Here is a 16,691-nt window from a genome sequence, read left to right as displayed (position 1 = left end):
ATCTTAATCTTAAAAAAAAAAAAGACCTAATTGAAAATCTGTTTCTACTATGAACACCTCTCCATCTATCTGCAAAAGAATTAGTCACATCATTGCCTCATGCCTGAAACAGTGGAGGGACTCCAGAAAAGCCTTCTTGATAAACTAGTTCTCTTCTTGGAAAACTAAAATGTATTTTTATTCACATCAACTAAGATTTGAATGCCACCTATATGCCAGTCACTGGGTCCTGGGAGCACAAACATGAATAAAACATTCTGTCTCCCATCAATGGGTCATAATCTAGTGATAAAAAAAAAAAAGATGTGCAACCATATGGTTATGATACAGAGCAACAAATGCAATAAAAAGCATATTCTGTGTATGAGATAGAAGATGAGGGGATAATCAATTACTGGGCCAGGAATATCAGGCAAGACTTTCCGGAAAAGTTAGTGCCTGAGCTGCAGTTGGAAAGAGGAGTAGAAATTTGCAAAGCAGACAAGTAATTTACATTACATTAGGCAAGTAGATAGGTATTACAGACCAAGGAAATAGCTTGTGGGTTGACTTAGAGGTATAAAATAACATGCTGCATTTGAGAGATTATGTACTGGTCAGTTTGACTACTACAACATGCAGGGATAAGGGAAAGTTAGAGATGGTCATGGGCAGACAAATGGAAGTCAAATCTTGGAAGGCTTAGCATTGTGCCCTAAGTAGTTTGTAGGACGGTGATCTCTAGGTGCTTCTTGAAATCTCCAGAGCTCTGGGAACAGGGAGGGTGTCCAACAAACTGATTGGGTTCTGAAAGCCACTGAATAGTTTCAAACAAGAGAGGGGGGAACAAGATTGGAATGCATTTTAGAAAGACTGACTGTATGTGAAGGATGGGTAAAAGAACATCCAGTCTAAAGAGGGAAGATCAGAGATGCTTGGCTGGCTCAGTTGGTTAAGCATCTGCCTTTGGCTCAGGTCATGATCCCAAGGACCTGGGATCAAGCCCCGCATCAGGCTCCCTACTCAGTGAGGAGCCTGCATCTCCCTCTCCCTCTGCCTACCACTCCCCCTGCTTGTGCTCTCTCTCTCTCTGCCAAATAAATGAATAAAATCTTTTAAAAAATAAAAAATTTTTAAAAAGAGAGATCAGTTGAGAAACAATGACAGTGCTCCACGGAGGAAATTATGAGGCTTGTAGGAGTAAAAAGAGGAGACCAGAGTCAAGGGCTACCATGCAGGGTATAGAGAAGGGAGTCCCTGGTACGATATCTGGGAGGTAGTAGGTGATAACCCCACCTCAAGAGCCAATCCAGCGAGAAGGGGAGGCTAAGGACAAAGCAGAGATCATGAGCTCAGCTTGGGATATTGAGTGTAGGTGTTATAGAGATTTTCTAGCTCTTGTTTTCACTGGTTTTCCCACTAAAAACCCCGTGATAAGATTTTTTTTTATTGCCTGTAACTTCAGATGAGTTAATTCCTTGTAAGTAGCCAGGCGAGTTGCACAGGCCCCTCCCAGAGGAGCCAGAAAATGGACAGAGCAGCCCACTGACATCTTCTCTTTTTTTTTTTTTTTTTAATTTGTTTTTGGAGGAGTGCATGGGGGTTGTTTGCCTGCCTATGGCATTTTTTTCCTCATTTCCCTTCAGAAAGACTTCTACAATCCTGGCCCTGATCGAGGTGCCTGGGATGCTTCAGACAGATATCCCCCCACCCACTCTCACACAGCTGGACCTTAGATCTGACAGTCAAGGTGTAATAAACATCATAAATAAGCAAATCATGTGATATGTTAGAAATTAATCATTGCTTCAGAAAACCACTACAGGGACACCTGGGTGGCTCAGCATTTGAGCGTCTGCCTTCAGCCCAGGGTGTGATCCTGGAGTCCCGGAATTGAGGCCCACATCAGGCTCCCTGCATGGAGCCTGCTTCTCCCTCTGCCTCTGTCTCCGCCTCTGTGTGTGTGTGTGTGTCTCTCATGAGTGAATGAATAAAATCTTAAAAAAAAATTAACAACAACAAAAAAAGAACAAAAAAGGACTACAGGTTTTTATGCCATTGCTAAAAGATGTATTTTTAATAGCAGTTGTCCCTCTGATTGGAAGGATTTATTCCCCTCCAAATTCCCGATCCTTGCTAGCAGACTTAAGATAGTTCTTCTGCCATAAAGTGCCCTGAATCCCTATGACCAGAAGTCCTTTTCTTCCACCGAACTTCTACATCACTGTTTGTTCCTTTCTGTCTCCTTTGTCACTTTCTACCTTGCCCCAGGCTTACCTGTCAACATAACTTGCTCAGAGCTTCCTTCTCAGGGATGCGAACTGAACCTTGAGTCCTTACTGGCTCCATAGTGCCTGGCACAATGGCTTGCACCCAGAAAAGTCCCTGTATGTCAAATACATAAATGTCCTATGATCTGATTATGTGTCAGGAAAGTTCATGATAGCAGTTATCACATCCATCAAGTATAGAAATTAAGTCAGTTTTGAGATTTTGAGCTATGGGGAACATCACAGCTTAACACTGATTATTGTGGCACAGCATTAAATATATTCATAGTCTTAAAAATAAAAAAAAAATTGTAATTTTAGGAAAAGGGCCAAGTCAATTAAGGCTACTGTTTCAGGATCTAGTGGATTATCTTGGTGTAATTCCTGGCATCTGTGTTGTTCTATTGTTTAGCAGCCAAGAGCCCTCCAAACGAGATTACATGCTGCACTGGATAATAACAAGTGCATCAGACCATGCTTTCAAATTTCCCTTAGGATAAAACCGTTTCTTCTCTAGATGTTAGAAATAAAAGATTACAAGCAGCTTGGAACATATAGGTAATGCTGTGCTTTTATTTCTATAGAAAGCTTATTCAGATCATAAAATTAAATGCTGCTGGCAGTGAAACAATGCAAAAATGCTATCAGAGAGAATAATGGTGACTGGATGTCCCGTTTTACCCTTTTAATTCATTTATTTCATAAAATGAAGTGCAGCATTGAGCATGCACCTCCACATAGTTGACGGTTTTCAAGTAGATACCATGAACATGAGTCCACACATTGGTCTGTTCTTCCTGGAGTTTCACTTCTCAGTTTTACATCTAAGAGTTTGTGGAGGACATCTGCTAAAATATTGGTATAGCAGAAAGATAATAGTCACTGTTACAATAGTCCTAACCACTGTTTATGAAGAGCCTACTGGATAACCAGCACTGTGCTGACAATATAATATACCATATAAAGGATGCCTGGGTGGCTCAGTGGTTGAGCATCTGCCTTTGGGTCAGGTCGTGATCCCAGGGTCTTGGGATTGAGTCCTGTATCAGGCTCCTCTCAGGGAGCCTGCTTCTCCCTCTGCCTCTCTCTGGGTGTCTCTCATGAATAAATAAATAAAATCTTTAATAATAATAATAATAATAATAATAATAATAATATACCTTGTGATTCTATCTCTTAATCCTCACAGCAGCCCAACTAGTCCCACTCCACAGATGAGAAAACTGAGGAATAAAGAGGTTAGGTAACTAACACAGATTTCATGCAGCTGGTATGTGGAGGACCTGGGATCTAATCCCATGTCCTTCTGATTCCCAGCCCCTTGTTCTGGGCCCTATGCTGCACCTCTCCCATAGCCTTGCACCTCACCCCACTTTTACCAAGCCCTATGCTTTCCCCACTGTGCCCTCTGACGTCCCTCCCCAGGGTGCCAGATGCAAGGTGCTTGAGGACAAGCCTCAGTTTTAAGATTTTGAGGCCTTGAGGAGCTGCTGTATATGAAAATGCTTTATAAACTGATGTCATTGTTTGATCTATGTTAATATCTTAGTTTATCTTGATGAGGTAACATAGGGCTCTGTGTTACTGCCATTCGCTTTAGAAGTCAGCCAGCGATTCCCCACCACACATCCGAATGGGCGTCAGATCATGCTCACCTATCTGCTGCCCTGGCTGCACAACATCGAGCTGGTGGACAGCAGGCTCCTCCTCCCAGGGTCAAGCCCCAGCAGCCCAGAGGATGACGTCAAGGATCGGGAAGGAGAAGCCACCACTTCACATGGGCTGCGAGGGAGTGGCTGGGGCTCCCCTGAAGCTACGTCACTGGTCCTGAACAACCTCATGTACATGACAGCCAAGGTAAGCTCAGAGAATACGTGCCTCACTGACATGGATCTGTCAGCCAGGAAAATCTCTGGGTTAACCAAACCCTGTGCTGCCAACTCAGGATGAATAGCACTTACCATTAAAAAATCGCATGACAAGGGCATGGGCCATGGTGATGGTTACACCACAATGTGAATTCACTTAATACCACTGAACTGTATGCTTAAAATGGCAAACTTTATGTTATGTGTACTTTACCATGATTTTTAAAGGTAATAATGAAAAGAAAAATGAGAACCCTAACATATTAAAAATCATGAGAATAAGCACATACGTTACTGATTGGTGCATTATAAATCACTGAAAATTGGCCTCTTTCTGAGGATTGGCCAGGTCTACTCCTTCTTAGGATTTTGAGATAGCAATGACCCTTATAACAAGTTTTAATCAAACATTTTGCATCCTGACATTTTCCCCACATGCCTCCTGGGCCAATGTTTATCTCGTTTGTTCTAGTACGGAGATGAAGTTCCTGGCCCGGAAATGGAAAATGCTTGGAATGCGTTAGCCAACAACGAGAAATGGAGCAACAACCTGAGGATCACCTTGCAGTTCCTGATCAGCCTGTGTGGAGTTAGCAGTGACACGCTCCTCTTGCCCTACGTAAGTGTGCCTCAGACTTTTCAGGAGTCGGTGATCCTGTCAGTTGTATTTGCAATTACAAGTCACAATATGCTCTTGGCACTGAGGAAAATGGAGATGTCAAATTTTGTCCATCACCCTAATCTCCTGTGAGCTTACCTAGATATTACATAAAAAGTTTCCTTCTGCCCCCTGGGAAGCAGGCTACAGTGTCCTGTGACACCTCTGTCATCGTCTTTCTAAGCCTTTGGATGCAGAAACTTATTATGAATTAAGGGGTAGATATTTTCCTAAGAGTTACTAAAAGCTGCCTTCTGTAAACAGTAGACCCAATATGTAAGGGAAACTCAGCAAAACATTGTATTATGGCTCATAAGAATGTTTCATGGTTACATCTTGATGCTCTTAAAACAAAATAAAAATGGAGAGTATCCAAGTGTTTCTCTTCACATGTAAGTGGTAGGAGAGAAATAAGAGAGAAATCTTCCTGAGATATATGATATTTAGTGTTTGTCTTTAAAGCTAATATGATCAGGGCACCTGGGTGGCTCAGTGTTTGAGCGTCTGCCTTCTGCTCAGGTTTTGATCCTGGGGTCCTGGGATCAAGTCCCACATTAGGCTCCCCTCAAGGAACCTGCTTCTCCCTCTGCCTATGTCTCTGCTTCTCTCTGCATGTCTCTCATGAATAAATAAATAAAATCTTTAAAATCAAATAAAGGTGATATGATCAATGAGACAACAGCATTTTTTTAAACCCTAACTCAATTGGCATTTGTGTGCTGTTTGATCTTCCAAGAGACTTTCTGCCTGCCTGCCTCTTTGAACCACCTAAGCCCTACTGCAGATTCCCTGCCTTAGGTTTGACTGTGAGGGCCACAGTAATTCAGAGCTTTAATTCAGAGTTGTTTTTAAAATTTAAAACCATACAAATAGCTAATTTTTTTTTCTAGGGGAGAAGAGCAGGGGGCTGGATTCCTTATTTAAACAAAAATAACTAGCAGTTTTTCCCGCGGTTTGTACAAATAAAATTCTTTCTAGATAAGGCCTTAGGTGGCAAGTTTTCAGTTTAGAGAGAATTCATGTGCCCCATAAGTTTTGTAAACCTGGCCACTAGGGAAGTTCAGGCCTTTACCAAGTGGCCCTATCAGACATGCATGTGAAGAGAGGCAAATTTTAATCCAAACATTTTGGTTCACACTAGGAGACTGCAAAGCTGAGCCACCAGGATGGCAGCTCTGAGGATGACACATTCATTGAAAGGAATAGGTTACAGTCTAGCATTCTTGTGGGCGAGGCTCTAGAAGACATCCCTTGTGTTCCGTGTTTCTTCTCAGATTAAAAAGGTGGCGATATATTTGTGCCGTAACAACACCATTCAGACCATGGAAGAGCTTCTCTTTGAGCTGCAGCAGACGGAGCCAGTAAACCCCATTGTCCAGCACTGTGACAACCCGCCCTTCTACCGCTTTGCAGCCAGCAGCAAGGCCTCCGCAGCAGCCTCTGGTAGGGGAAGGGCAGCTGGGTGGGCATCTTGTCTTGGATCTCTGGATTTTCCTTTATGGAGAGCACTGAAGGGATAAGAGTGTATGTGTATGTTACTTTTTCTTCTTCCTGTATAAACTTTCATTTAAGAGATGGCTTTAGGGGCGCCTAGGTGGTTCAGTCAATTGTCTGCCTTCAGTTCAGGTCGTGATACCAGGGTCCCAGGATCAAGTCCTCTATCAGGCTCCCTGCTCAGTGGGGAGTCTGCTTCTCCTTCTCCCTCTGCCCCTCCTCCTGCTCATGCCTGATCTCATGCTCCCTCTTTCTCTCTCTCAATTAAATAAATAAAATAAAATCTTAAAAAAAAAAAAAGATAGATTCAAAATAGCTGAGATTCCTCAAGGGCATTGTTGTTTAATAAAATCATTTTAGAAGGGTGACCATCAGTCAGTGACCTGGTACTGGTAAGCCATGGAGCTTTATACTTTAGACTGATCCCTGGCAGGACATAGCAATCACTTAGGAATCTCATTTCTAGACCCTCCTTCTCGTATCTATGGAATTTTCTTGGCTAATAGTCTCCCAGGGTTAACTAAAATGCTCCTCAATGGTATTATCACTTGCAATAAATTGGCTTCTCGGCATCATTTTATGAAATATATAGCATCCTCCTTAAGTTCCTTCCTTTTGATTTTCCTAATATTGTAACCACCTTCAAATCTCCCTTGTCTCCTGGTCTCTTATGCCCTCTGTTTGCCCTGCGCCTGCTGCCAGACATGTTCTCACAGAGTAACAGTGGCCCAGGGATCAGAAACTCTAGGTACTTGGACTTTCTTCACTAACATTAGTTTAATAACTCCTGGACCCAGAAATACTAAAGCAGTAAGTGGCAGGGTCAGCCACTATAAATAAGCTCATTACCTAAGTGGTTAGGAAGAAGGGGATTCAAGAATGTTGTAGCCTCACTTTATAAGAGAGTTAAGGAATTTGGTTTGAGCATAACACATGTCTGGGATTCTCTCATTTCAGTACTGTGGGCGTAGAAGTTTGTTTAGAATGTTTGAGATTGTATAGAAGATGTAAGGAATCTTTCAAACATGAGATTTTATGAGAAATCCTTCACTGTAATTACTTGGGACCTGGGTTTAAACCCTTACCCCTACATTTTTTTCTAATCCTACCTATAGGAACCACTTCCAGCAGCAACACAGTGGTTGCTGGCCAGGACAGTTTCCCAGATGCCGAGGAGAGCAAGATACTGAAAGAATCTGATGAGAGGTTGGTACACAAATTTGGCTTAATATCCAGTATAACTTTTAGCAATATACAAAGGGATCAGTAAGAATTTGTGGTGTTTCATAAATTATACATATACAATTAAATTCTTCTTTGCTTTTAGAAACACAAAGGGACTCTGATTCTGCTCTGTATATCCCTAAAGATAATGATTTCTCCCTGAGAAAAGCCAGAGGAGAGAAAGATTAAGAGGGATGTCATTCTGGTGGCTGGATCCCACTTACTTATGCAGGGCTTACTAAAAACCACTGGTTGTTCTGTTAGAGGGCACAGACCCTCTGGAATTAGAGGGAATTTCCATGTGAAATTTTCAAATCTGATTGCAGAATGATTGCTTAGAGATTGGGCAGTTGTCTGGGGGTGAGTTCAATGAAATGTCATAATTTTTATTTCATTTTTACATTGTCAATTTTGGTTAACTAACAGCACTGCCTTTTTCTGCTAAAAGAAGCCTCTATCCCCTTCACATTAGCTCTTTAATGGTATTTCTCTTGCCCCTTTACATTGCCCAGAAGCTACTCATAAGTAAATAAAATCTGCATCACTGTTTCCTGTAGTTAATTGTGAAGAGCAGAGAAACAAACAAAAAGAAAGAAATAGGACTCAAATTAAAAAACAGATGATGGGGCACCTGGGTGGCTCAGTAGTTAAGCATCCGACTCTTGATTTTGGCTCAGGTCTTGATCTCAGGATCATGAGATGGAGCCCTGCTTCCGGCTTCGTGCTCAGAGGGGAGTCTGCTTAAGGATGCTCTCCCTCTCCCTCTGCCCCTCCCCCGACTTGCACAATCAATCAATCAATAAAATCTTTTAAAAAATGAAATAAAAATTAGAATGATTCTCCTAGTGTTGAAACTGCTTAGGCTGAGCATTTTCTAGTGAAAACTCCTGAGGAGCCCTTTCACTTAAGAAACTAGTGGCAAGGATAATATACTCACAAATTCATAATGGAGAAAATGCAATAGATCACATAATGAAAATAATGTTTCTAGATGTTTCATGACCATCCTCAGGCTTTCAACCTGTGCATGGTAATATGGCAGGGGGGCTGCTGGTGGAAGGTATCTGACATAAGAGGGACTGCCTGTGGAGTTCTGAAGGCTTATTTGCAATTCAGACCCTTATCAGATTCCTCAGTACATTCAATCCTGGGTTGCTGTACTGCCTTTAGGCAGATGCTCATCCACATGAGCCTTCCTTCAGGCTAAAAGCCCAAACCCAGTGGATCATGATCATAGACCTCGTCCTTTACAGATGTCTAATAAAGGCCTTTCTCTCTGAAGGCCTTTATTAGAATATAAATTTACTCTGAAATGAGTAAAGGTATTCATACTCTGTATGTCAGTGACAATACAAGAATATTAACATGTTTTTAATCTGTATTTGTTAGTACCTTCTTTGGAAAACTTCCTCATGGTGAATAATCACATTATATTTCTCTAAAGATATTTCTTCTTTCTAGTTGGTGTGTAACATTCTTTATCATTTATTGTCTAGACTGAATTTTCCATCTTAATTTTATTTAGGGTAGAAAGGTGATACATGTCTATATATTAACATCTTACTACAAAGGCCCCTTTGGGACAAGAGTCCTGAGTGTCCTGCCCAAGTTTTTAGTGGTGGCTCTTGAAATTAAGTCAGTCATTTCTGTAATATCAAGACCAGAGAGCACCTCCAATAGAGGCTTTCTTGTTTAACTCTTGCTTTCCTCCTCTGTCAGTGCTGGCCATTGGAAAGCCAGTATGTACCCACACTTTTTTATATATATGCTATATATATCTGGTTCTTTTATAATGGCTATATCTATTTACCTGTAGCTTTATTGGTCATATTTATATACATATGTCATACATAAATGAATATTTTATCCCAAAGGATACCATTATTCTATTGATCCTATACCCCACCTGCACTATATCTCTAATACATTCTCTCTTTTCTATGAAAGTAGACTGCGCCTTCAGTGTAAAATACCATATGTCTCTTGAACTACTCATTACTGTTTCTTCCTTGTAGACCCTGTCAGGTTGATTTATAGGTACTAGTACACATGCTTTTCTCAACCACTAGATTTTCATTCTTGGAAAATAGAGACCATACATCTTGTATACATATTGCTATCCTTAATGATTAGCCTACTATGCTGCACATAGTCGGAATTCTTTGATGTTTATTCAGTATGTGAATGAAAATGGGAGAAATCTCACAGCCCCAGAGATAAGCTGTCCAAACACTTATCTCCCTCCCTCTTGCTAACCCCATTACAGAAGACAGTTACTTCCTCTGTTCTTTACAGTCCTTGTAGGCAAAGAGTCTACAGATACAATTGGTTAGAAATACTGACCAGGCTGCTGTGTTACCCAACTCCTGGGGGTACTGGTCACCAAAATACATTATTGGGCTCCAGAGGGCGCCATATAATTGTGCAAAAAAGCAGGCCTGATGCCATGTTTTTTTGGTTAGGTCAATGGTCCTTTGATGTATTTCACTATTTAATATTATCATATCTACTAACAAAATGTTTGGATAGGTCTGATACCTTTAAAACAATAATAAAAGAATAAGAGCCAAGCTAAGGGGAGAGGAAGATAGTTGTGTCAAAAGTCTTCAAGTCCTCATTAAGGAAAACTAGTAAAAGTTAATATTAACCTAACCTTGAGTTCTTCAATAGCCAAAGTAACAAAGAAGAATACAGTGAATTTCATAACTTTCAGTATGTAAAAATAAATGAAAATGATTCATTGGAAGCTACTAATGGAAACTACCCTAAATTCAAAGAAGGATTTATTGAGTAGTATTTTTTATTAAACAACAAGTGAACACATTTTTTATTAAAATAGCTGTTTATAGCAGTTGGTAAAATATGCAGAACCAAACTCCATAAGTATTTTCAGTACATCAACCCTTAATAAGTGCTTATTTGATAAATTTATAGTTCCATGAAAGGATTTTTCCTAGGGAGCAAAGCAATAAGCTTCACATGTATAAATTTCTGGTAATCTCTGTTGACACAGGGGTAGAGATTAATAATCTACAAAAAGTTGCCTAAGTATTAATTTGAGCTAAATCAGCAAGAGAAAATTTAGAGAAACATTTTGTCCTTCAAATTCCTCTAAACCCTAAACCAAAAATTATTTTCTTCAAGTCAGGAAAGCAAAGCAAAATAGCAGATTTTACTCTTAGGAGCCAGTTTTTACTCCCTCAACCCGACCCAAGCTTACACTTTATTACATTATAGTTTTGACCTTCCCAGAGTAAAGAGAATAGTATGGAAGGGGCATGCTGCTCTTGTTCATCTTGGCTTCATAACCTCTGCCTCACACCCCTTTAGATGCATCTCAAAGGAAAAGGGAAGGATTGTCATCCATTCTACAGTTCTTTCCTGCCTGGTCCTTCCAGAACATGATTATAAGGCCAGCATAGACTAGATGGTTCATGAGCCCTCTGTCCCATAGAAATCTCCAGATGTGGAATTCTTTCATTTCCCTGATTTTGTTCCTTGCTGAATGAGGTCTGGGCTCAAGCATACAAAGTTTTTTACTTGGCATTTAATCAGCACAAGTATGATTAAAGGACATCTTCAAAAAGTGGTTAAGTTGGAATGCCTGGGTGGCTCAGCAGTTGAGTGTCCACCTTCGGCTTAGGGTGTGATCCTGGAGTCTTGGGATCGAGTCCCACATCAGGCTCCTTGTGGGGAACCTGCTTCTCCCTCTGCCTATGTCTCTGCCTCTCTCTCTGTGTCTCTCATAAATAAATAAAATCTTTTTAAAAAGTGATAAGTTTGTCACTTTCCTAATTTCATAAGTTCAGTCTGATATAGACAGACTGAGCAGATGTCCTAGCTGTTCTGTTTTATGGATTCACAAAGCAATAGCCCAAAAGATATGACAATAAAGCTTGAAATACAGTGTTATTAGGGAAAATATGGCTCTGTCACGGGAAAGAAAAAGCTGCTATAAACATCTAAGAGGTGAATAAAACTAAAGTTATTATAGTCTTACATTTCCATGTTCATCAAATCTAAGCCACTGATGACTCAGTGATGAACCTCAATATTCTGAGGTTATACAAGGTAGGAATCTTAATGGCACATCCAGTGCTTTTTCCTAAAGCATATCTTCTTCTCCATACTAGAGGACAGTTATAGCCCTGCATTCCCCAGTGTTCTAGAGGGAAATAAGTGTTGATCTGTTGTCAATTAAGGCAGAACACTTGTCAGTAATGAAGGGGAGCATACCTGCTATGGTTTGAATTTCCCAGATTTTTCTATAGAGCCTTAATTATTTGCTTTGACTGCATATATATAATGGAAGGGGCTTGCTGTTCTCATTCATCTTGGCTTCATAACCTCTGCCTCACACTGCTTTAGATGTATCTCAAGGGAAAAGAGAAGGATTGTCATCCATTCTACAATTCTTAATTGTAGAATATATATATATGATGAAACATGTCTGTATCATTTTATATAAAATAAACATAGACAATGTTTTATCATCACTTCCCCTCAACCACATCCTTGCCCTACATTGTAGGCCTTTAGATGACAAAAATACTATTGATTTGAAAGCCTTTGGTGCCCTGAAGAGGGAAGGCAAGACAACCTAGAAATTCAAGGTAGAAATATAATAACTAGTATCTTATAGTTGGATGTTTCACAGTTTGGGAAAATCTTCAGATCATTTTTTTTTTCTTCAGATCATTTTTAAGGGAAACTGTAAAGCTGATAAAGTCCAAGATTTGTTATGAAATCACTTTTGTATATCTCCAATTCTATTTAATTTGACTTAATCAATCAGCAACTATTTATTGACCTATTGCCAGGCTACCATGTGAATCAGGGGTTCAAATTGTTCAGTGAATAGGGGACTCAAATGATTCAGTGTCATTCCCATTTTCTTTCCAAACAAATGTTATTTTCTGGCTCCATTCAAGTACTAGCCTTAAAATAGTTATCTTGGCAAGGCTTGAACTTGTGCTTCTGAGCAAGGGTGAGCACTGGCCCTCTCAAGGAGAACAAAATGCTTCAGGTACAATTCTTATAGTATTCCTTTAAGAAAAGCATCATTGGAACACGTTGCCAGAAACTCAGCCACTAAATAGTGGTATGTTTTCATGAGCAACAGCACACATACACACATCAGTATTTCCAACGGTTGTTCTTGTATTTGAAGGTTTAGTAACGTCATCAGAGCCCACACCCGCCTAGAGTCAAGATACAGCAATAGCTCTGGAGGATCATATGATGAAGATAAAAGTAAGTACCAGCAGGTTGTTCAGATGGAATACAGGTGGTTGGGGAGTGGAAAAATGAGCATTTTGATTATTCCTGTTCTAATTACTCAGAAAAGACCCATAAATATTAAGTAACCATGTAATCCAACTATGCAGGTGAGCATAGTCAGCACCTTAAAAATAAAAAGCCACACGGTGACAAATAAAAATTAGAAGACTTCAAACTACTGCCCAAATCTGTATGTTTATATTCTTGGCATTTTTCCTTGGTGATGCAGGTGGGAAAACACTATTAAGAATTGCCCTGTTAGAGAACAAATGTTGCCGTTCATTTTTTCAAACTATCTTAGGAATGGATTTGACCTTTAAGCCCTGTGAGTCAGCTTGCCCAGGGTAGGATCTGTTTTCACATTGAATCTCTCAATGGCATAGTCCTAGTAGCCGAGTGAAAACCTCACTGAACTAGGAGATAGAATTGTCACAGGAATTTCTTCATACCCTGGGAAGGTGGGAACACCAAAGAGGTCAATGCATTCATTCATTTTGTGTAAGCCTGAACAGCTTCTGTGGATACTGGGCAGGTAAAGGATATCACTTGGTCACAAGTTGCAGAAATTCTGGAACCAAAGAATACTCCCTGTGACATTTCAGTATGCTGAGGAAATCAGATAAACTATTTATCTGTCTATTTTTGTGGAAATTGTAAATATGATAGTATTTCATGAGTTAGGTTCATTTGTCAATGCATAGGACCTTTGTAGCTATAGCTGTTGTTCTGATTTGTTCTGTTTTATGGAAAATGTACAGAGTGGGTAAGACCTACATAGTTGTAATCACACCATATTTCAGCTGCCCTGACTCTGCTTCGTAATGCACAAATAGGCCCTTCTTCAGCATTGAAAATACCAATTGGAAGGATGTCTAAAATCCACATATAATTGCCATACTTTAACTTAGGTTGAGTTTCAACTATGTCCTTATATAGCTTCTTACTAGGACCATAAGTCTGAGGGATAATAAAGCTGTATTTTCTTTTCTCTCTTTGCCCCATCAGAGGACCATACCATCCAAACACTGAATGTCTTAAATCTCAGGGGTACTGACCATCAGTTTTAGATGGGACTAGATTTTACAGATGAGGAGAGTAGTCATTGAGAAATTGAGAATTGTGGTTCAAGAAAAGCCTGGTTACAATGCAATAGTTAGTAACTCAGAATGAAGGGGGAAAAAAGCATCATGAAAAGGTGAAGCCATCAAATCCTGACCCTCCCCCCACCCCAGAATGTGACGAACATAATAACAAAACATAATACTCTATGACTGTGGATTTTGCATCAAGAATATTGCTGTCTTTGCCAGTTGGTTCTTTTAAAGTGTATCTCTTTTCTCTAGGTCCAGGACATAGACTTTGATAGAAATGGTATAATAAAGTAATTTTAATCATTTTGAAAATACATAAATAGTGAATTTCAGAGGATAATTATAATAAAACAAGATAATTATGTCATTATACAAACTCATATCACTGGCTTAAAGGGACAAAAAGAAAAAGTAATAGAAATATTTGTGAAGAGGAAAAAACCTGTAGTGAATAGTTATGAAAGTCATAAAAAGAAGTCTAATGTTATCATCATGGCCTCTATTTCACCTAGAAATGTTGTGTTATAAATTTATTGTGCCAGCATAAACAGCATTTTAATGGCAAAATTTTGGTACAGGATTCGAATTCACATTAAGGAGGCCACATGATGTGATGAGCACTGGGTGTCATACACAACTGATGAATTACTGAACACTACATCTGAAATTAATGATGCACTATATGTTGGCTAATTGAATTTAAATTAAAAAAAGAATTTGCATTCAGTTGAGTCATGTGTCAGTAATATCCTTTACAGGATACAGTTGTTGACCAGAGAAATTCAAGTTCATAGCATGTCTTTTGGAAACTGAGAGCTTATATTTTAAATTATTCATTATAAGAGAAAATGAAATCGAGTTAACATATTCTCATCACTGAAAAGCCCAGAGAATATATACTAAGATCATTTTTCAGGTGTTTAAGTAAGGGAATTTAACTCTGGTTGTCTGGAGGAAGCAGCACATTTAATAGGGCACAAATCCCCTTATGACTTTGGTAACTGGGTCCTCCCTGATGTATTTTTGGTTCTATCTACACAGTGGGGGAAATGGCCTATGCCATAAGAAAAGCAAAGATTGGTAGGCTCAATTCCAAAACCTTATGGCCAAGCATCTGGTGTATGTTAAGGGCAATTGTTTTCTCCCTGAATTCCTGGGAAGATCAGTAAAGATAGGAAGAATAAGAAGGAATCAGGAGAGACCTAGTGCCCTAAGGCTTCATAATCTGTGTTTACCCAGATGAAAGGACTGTGTACAGCCTCTTGAGAGTATTTTCTATTATTAAAAAAAAAAAAAAAAACCAACAACACCTGTACTATCTTGAGTAAAATGGACAAAAAAAACAACCAAACAAACAAACAGGATTTAGGCCTAGATCTATAAAGATCTTCCTACCAATATTATGTAAGCCTTTTTAGAACTACTTATAATATCTGGATTATTCTCCAAGGCCATATGCTGGTGTATTTAACCCTATAATAAGGATAAAACTAGTTGAGCTAGATAGCAGCTGAGTCCTAATAGTTTAGACCTAACTGTAGAAAAGCAGTTTCAGGCCAACTTATTCCTAATCCAATCACTAAAAATCCAGCACATTTTTGCTGATCAGATGTGTATCTGAGAACATCACTGAAACAAAGGTATATCCTTTCCTATCAGAAATCTCACAAGTTTATTTTTTTCTTAATTCTTTGATATTCTTCCCACTTTTGCTCTCCTTTTAAGTTTTATTATACAGCAGCTGAATACTTACGAGTGCATTTTGCAATTAGCTTATCCTAGATGGTTACTCAAAACATTAATTTGCTGAAAGTGAAACTTTCCGTAGGTAATTTAATGGGAGGTCTGAGATGAAGAGCTGTCACATATACTTTACATTTTTTTCTGGGCTAAACCTGTTGTGGCCAAGGTCAATGGCCAAGAATTTATAGGGTTCCAGCTGCTCAATTTTTGGTGTGTTAGTAAGAACCAACAGTTACTTTCTGAGGCAAATCCTGACCTTACCCCTGGAAACTCCCTTCTCTGACATCCTAGAAATGGGCTGTGTCCTCATGCCTGCCCTTGCTCCAAGCCCCAATCTTCACAATGGGAAGACACCCCCTCTACTGGCTCTGCTAACCGTGAAGACCAGCATTCTACATAGGACCAGCAGCCTCCAATCTGTCACCTCTCACTGCCTTTTAAAAGTGCTGCCAAGAAAAACTTCATATGGTAGAAATTGCCTGAAGATGATCTAATACATCCTTCTTCTTAATACACTACAAGCTATCCCAGTATTGAGCCAGCTTGTCTGAAGCCATCTACTGGACTCATGTGGCCCCCAGTGGAACTGCTTGTCTTTGAATGCCCCTGGACTCTACTGAGAGCATTATAAGAAAGAGCTCCATGATGAGTCTGGCTAAAGGTTTATCAATCCTCTTCATCTTTTCTGAGAACCAGCTCCTGGTCTCATTGATCTGTTCTTTTTTTTTTTTTTTTTTTTTAAGTTTCTATATTCTTTATTTCTTCTCTAACTTTATGATTTCATCTTCCTTCTCCCAGATTGGGGTTTGATCTTTTTCTAGCTCCTTCAGGTTTAAGGTTCGTTGTTTTGAAATTCGCTGCTGTGTTTACTTTAAAGATATGTTGAGGAGGTCATCCATTCAAAAAATATTTTATTCCCTGCTGCATGTGAGATACTGTTCTAGGTACTAGGGAAACCATGAACAAAAATAAAGTTTCTGGGGTGGTGGAGTTTATATGAGAGTTGGAGGAGGCACTCAGAGTCAGTGAATGGGTGATCTGTGCCAGGAAGGAAAACTAAACCCTGATGAGAGGTTAGAAAATG

At 39.5% G+C, this 16,691-nt stretch overlaps 1 protein-coding gene across 1 annotated transcript in view; it reads left to right on the top strand.

Annotated features, from left to right (window-relative positions):
- FRY (FRY microtubule binding protein) overlaps positions 1–16,691 on the top strand; it is a 260,730-nt gene that overhangs the window by 165,489 nt on the left and 78,550 nt on the right. Inside the window, exons 32-36 of the mRNA XM_038573337.1 lie at positions 3,850–4,106; positions 4,590–4,736; positions 6,050–6,218; positions 7,385–7,475; positions 12,664–12,746. Coding sequence (XP_038429265.1) covers positions 3,850–4,106; positions 4,590–4,736; positions 6,050–6,218; positions 7,385–7,475; positions 12,664–12,746 — 747 coding nt within the window. The remainder of the gene's footprint in view (positions 1–3,849; positions 4,107–4,589; positions 4,737–6,049; positions 6,219–7,384; positions 7,476–12,663; positions 12,747–16,691) is intronic.

Source organism: Canis lupus, chromosome 25, assembly GCF_011100685.1.
Source record: "Canis lupus familiaris isolate Mischka breed German Shepherd chromosome 25, alternate assembly UU_Cfam_GSD_1.0, whole genome shotgun sequence".
Taxonomy (NCBI): Eukaryota; Metazoa; Chordata; class Mammalia; order Carnivora; family Canidae; genus Canis; species Canis lupus.
This window is presented reverse-complemented; position numbering and strand designations above follow the sequence as displayed.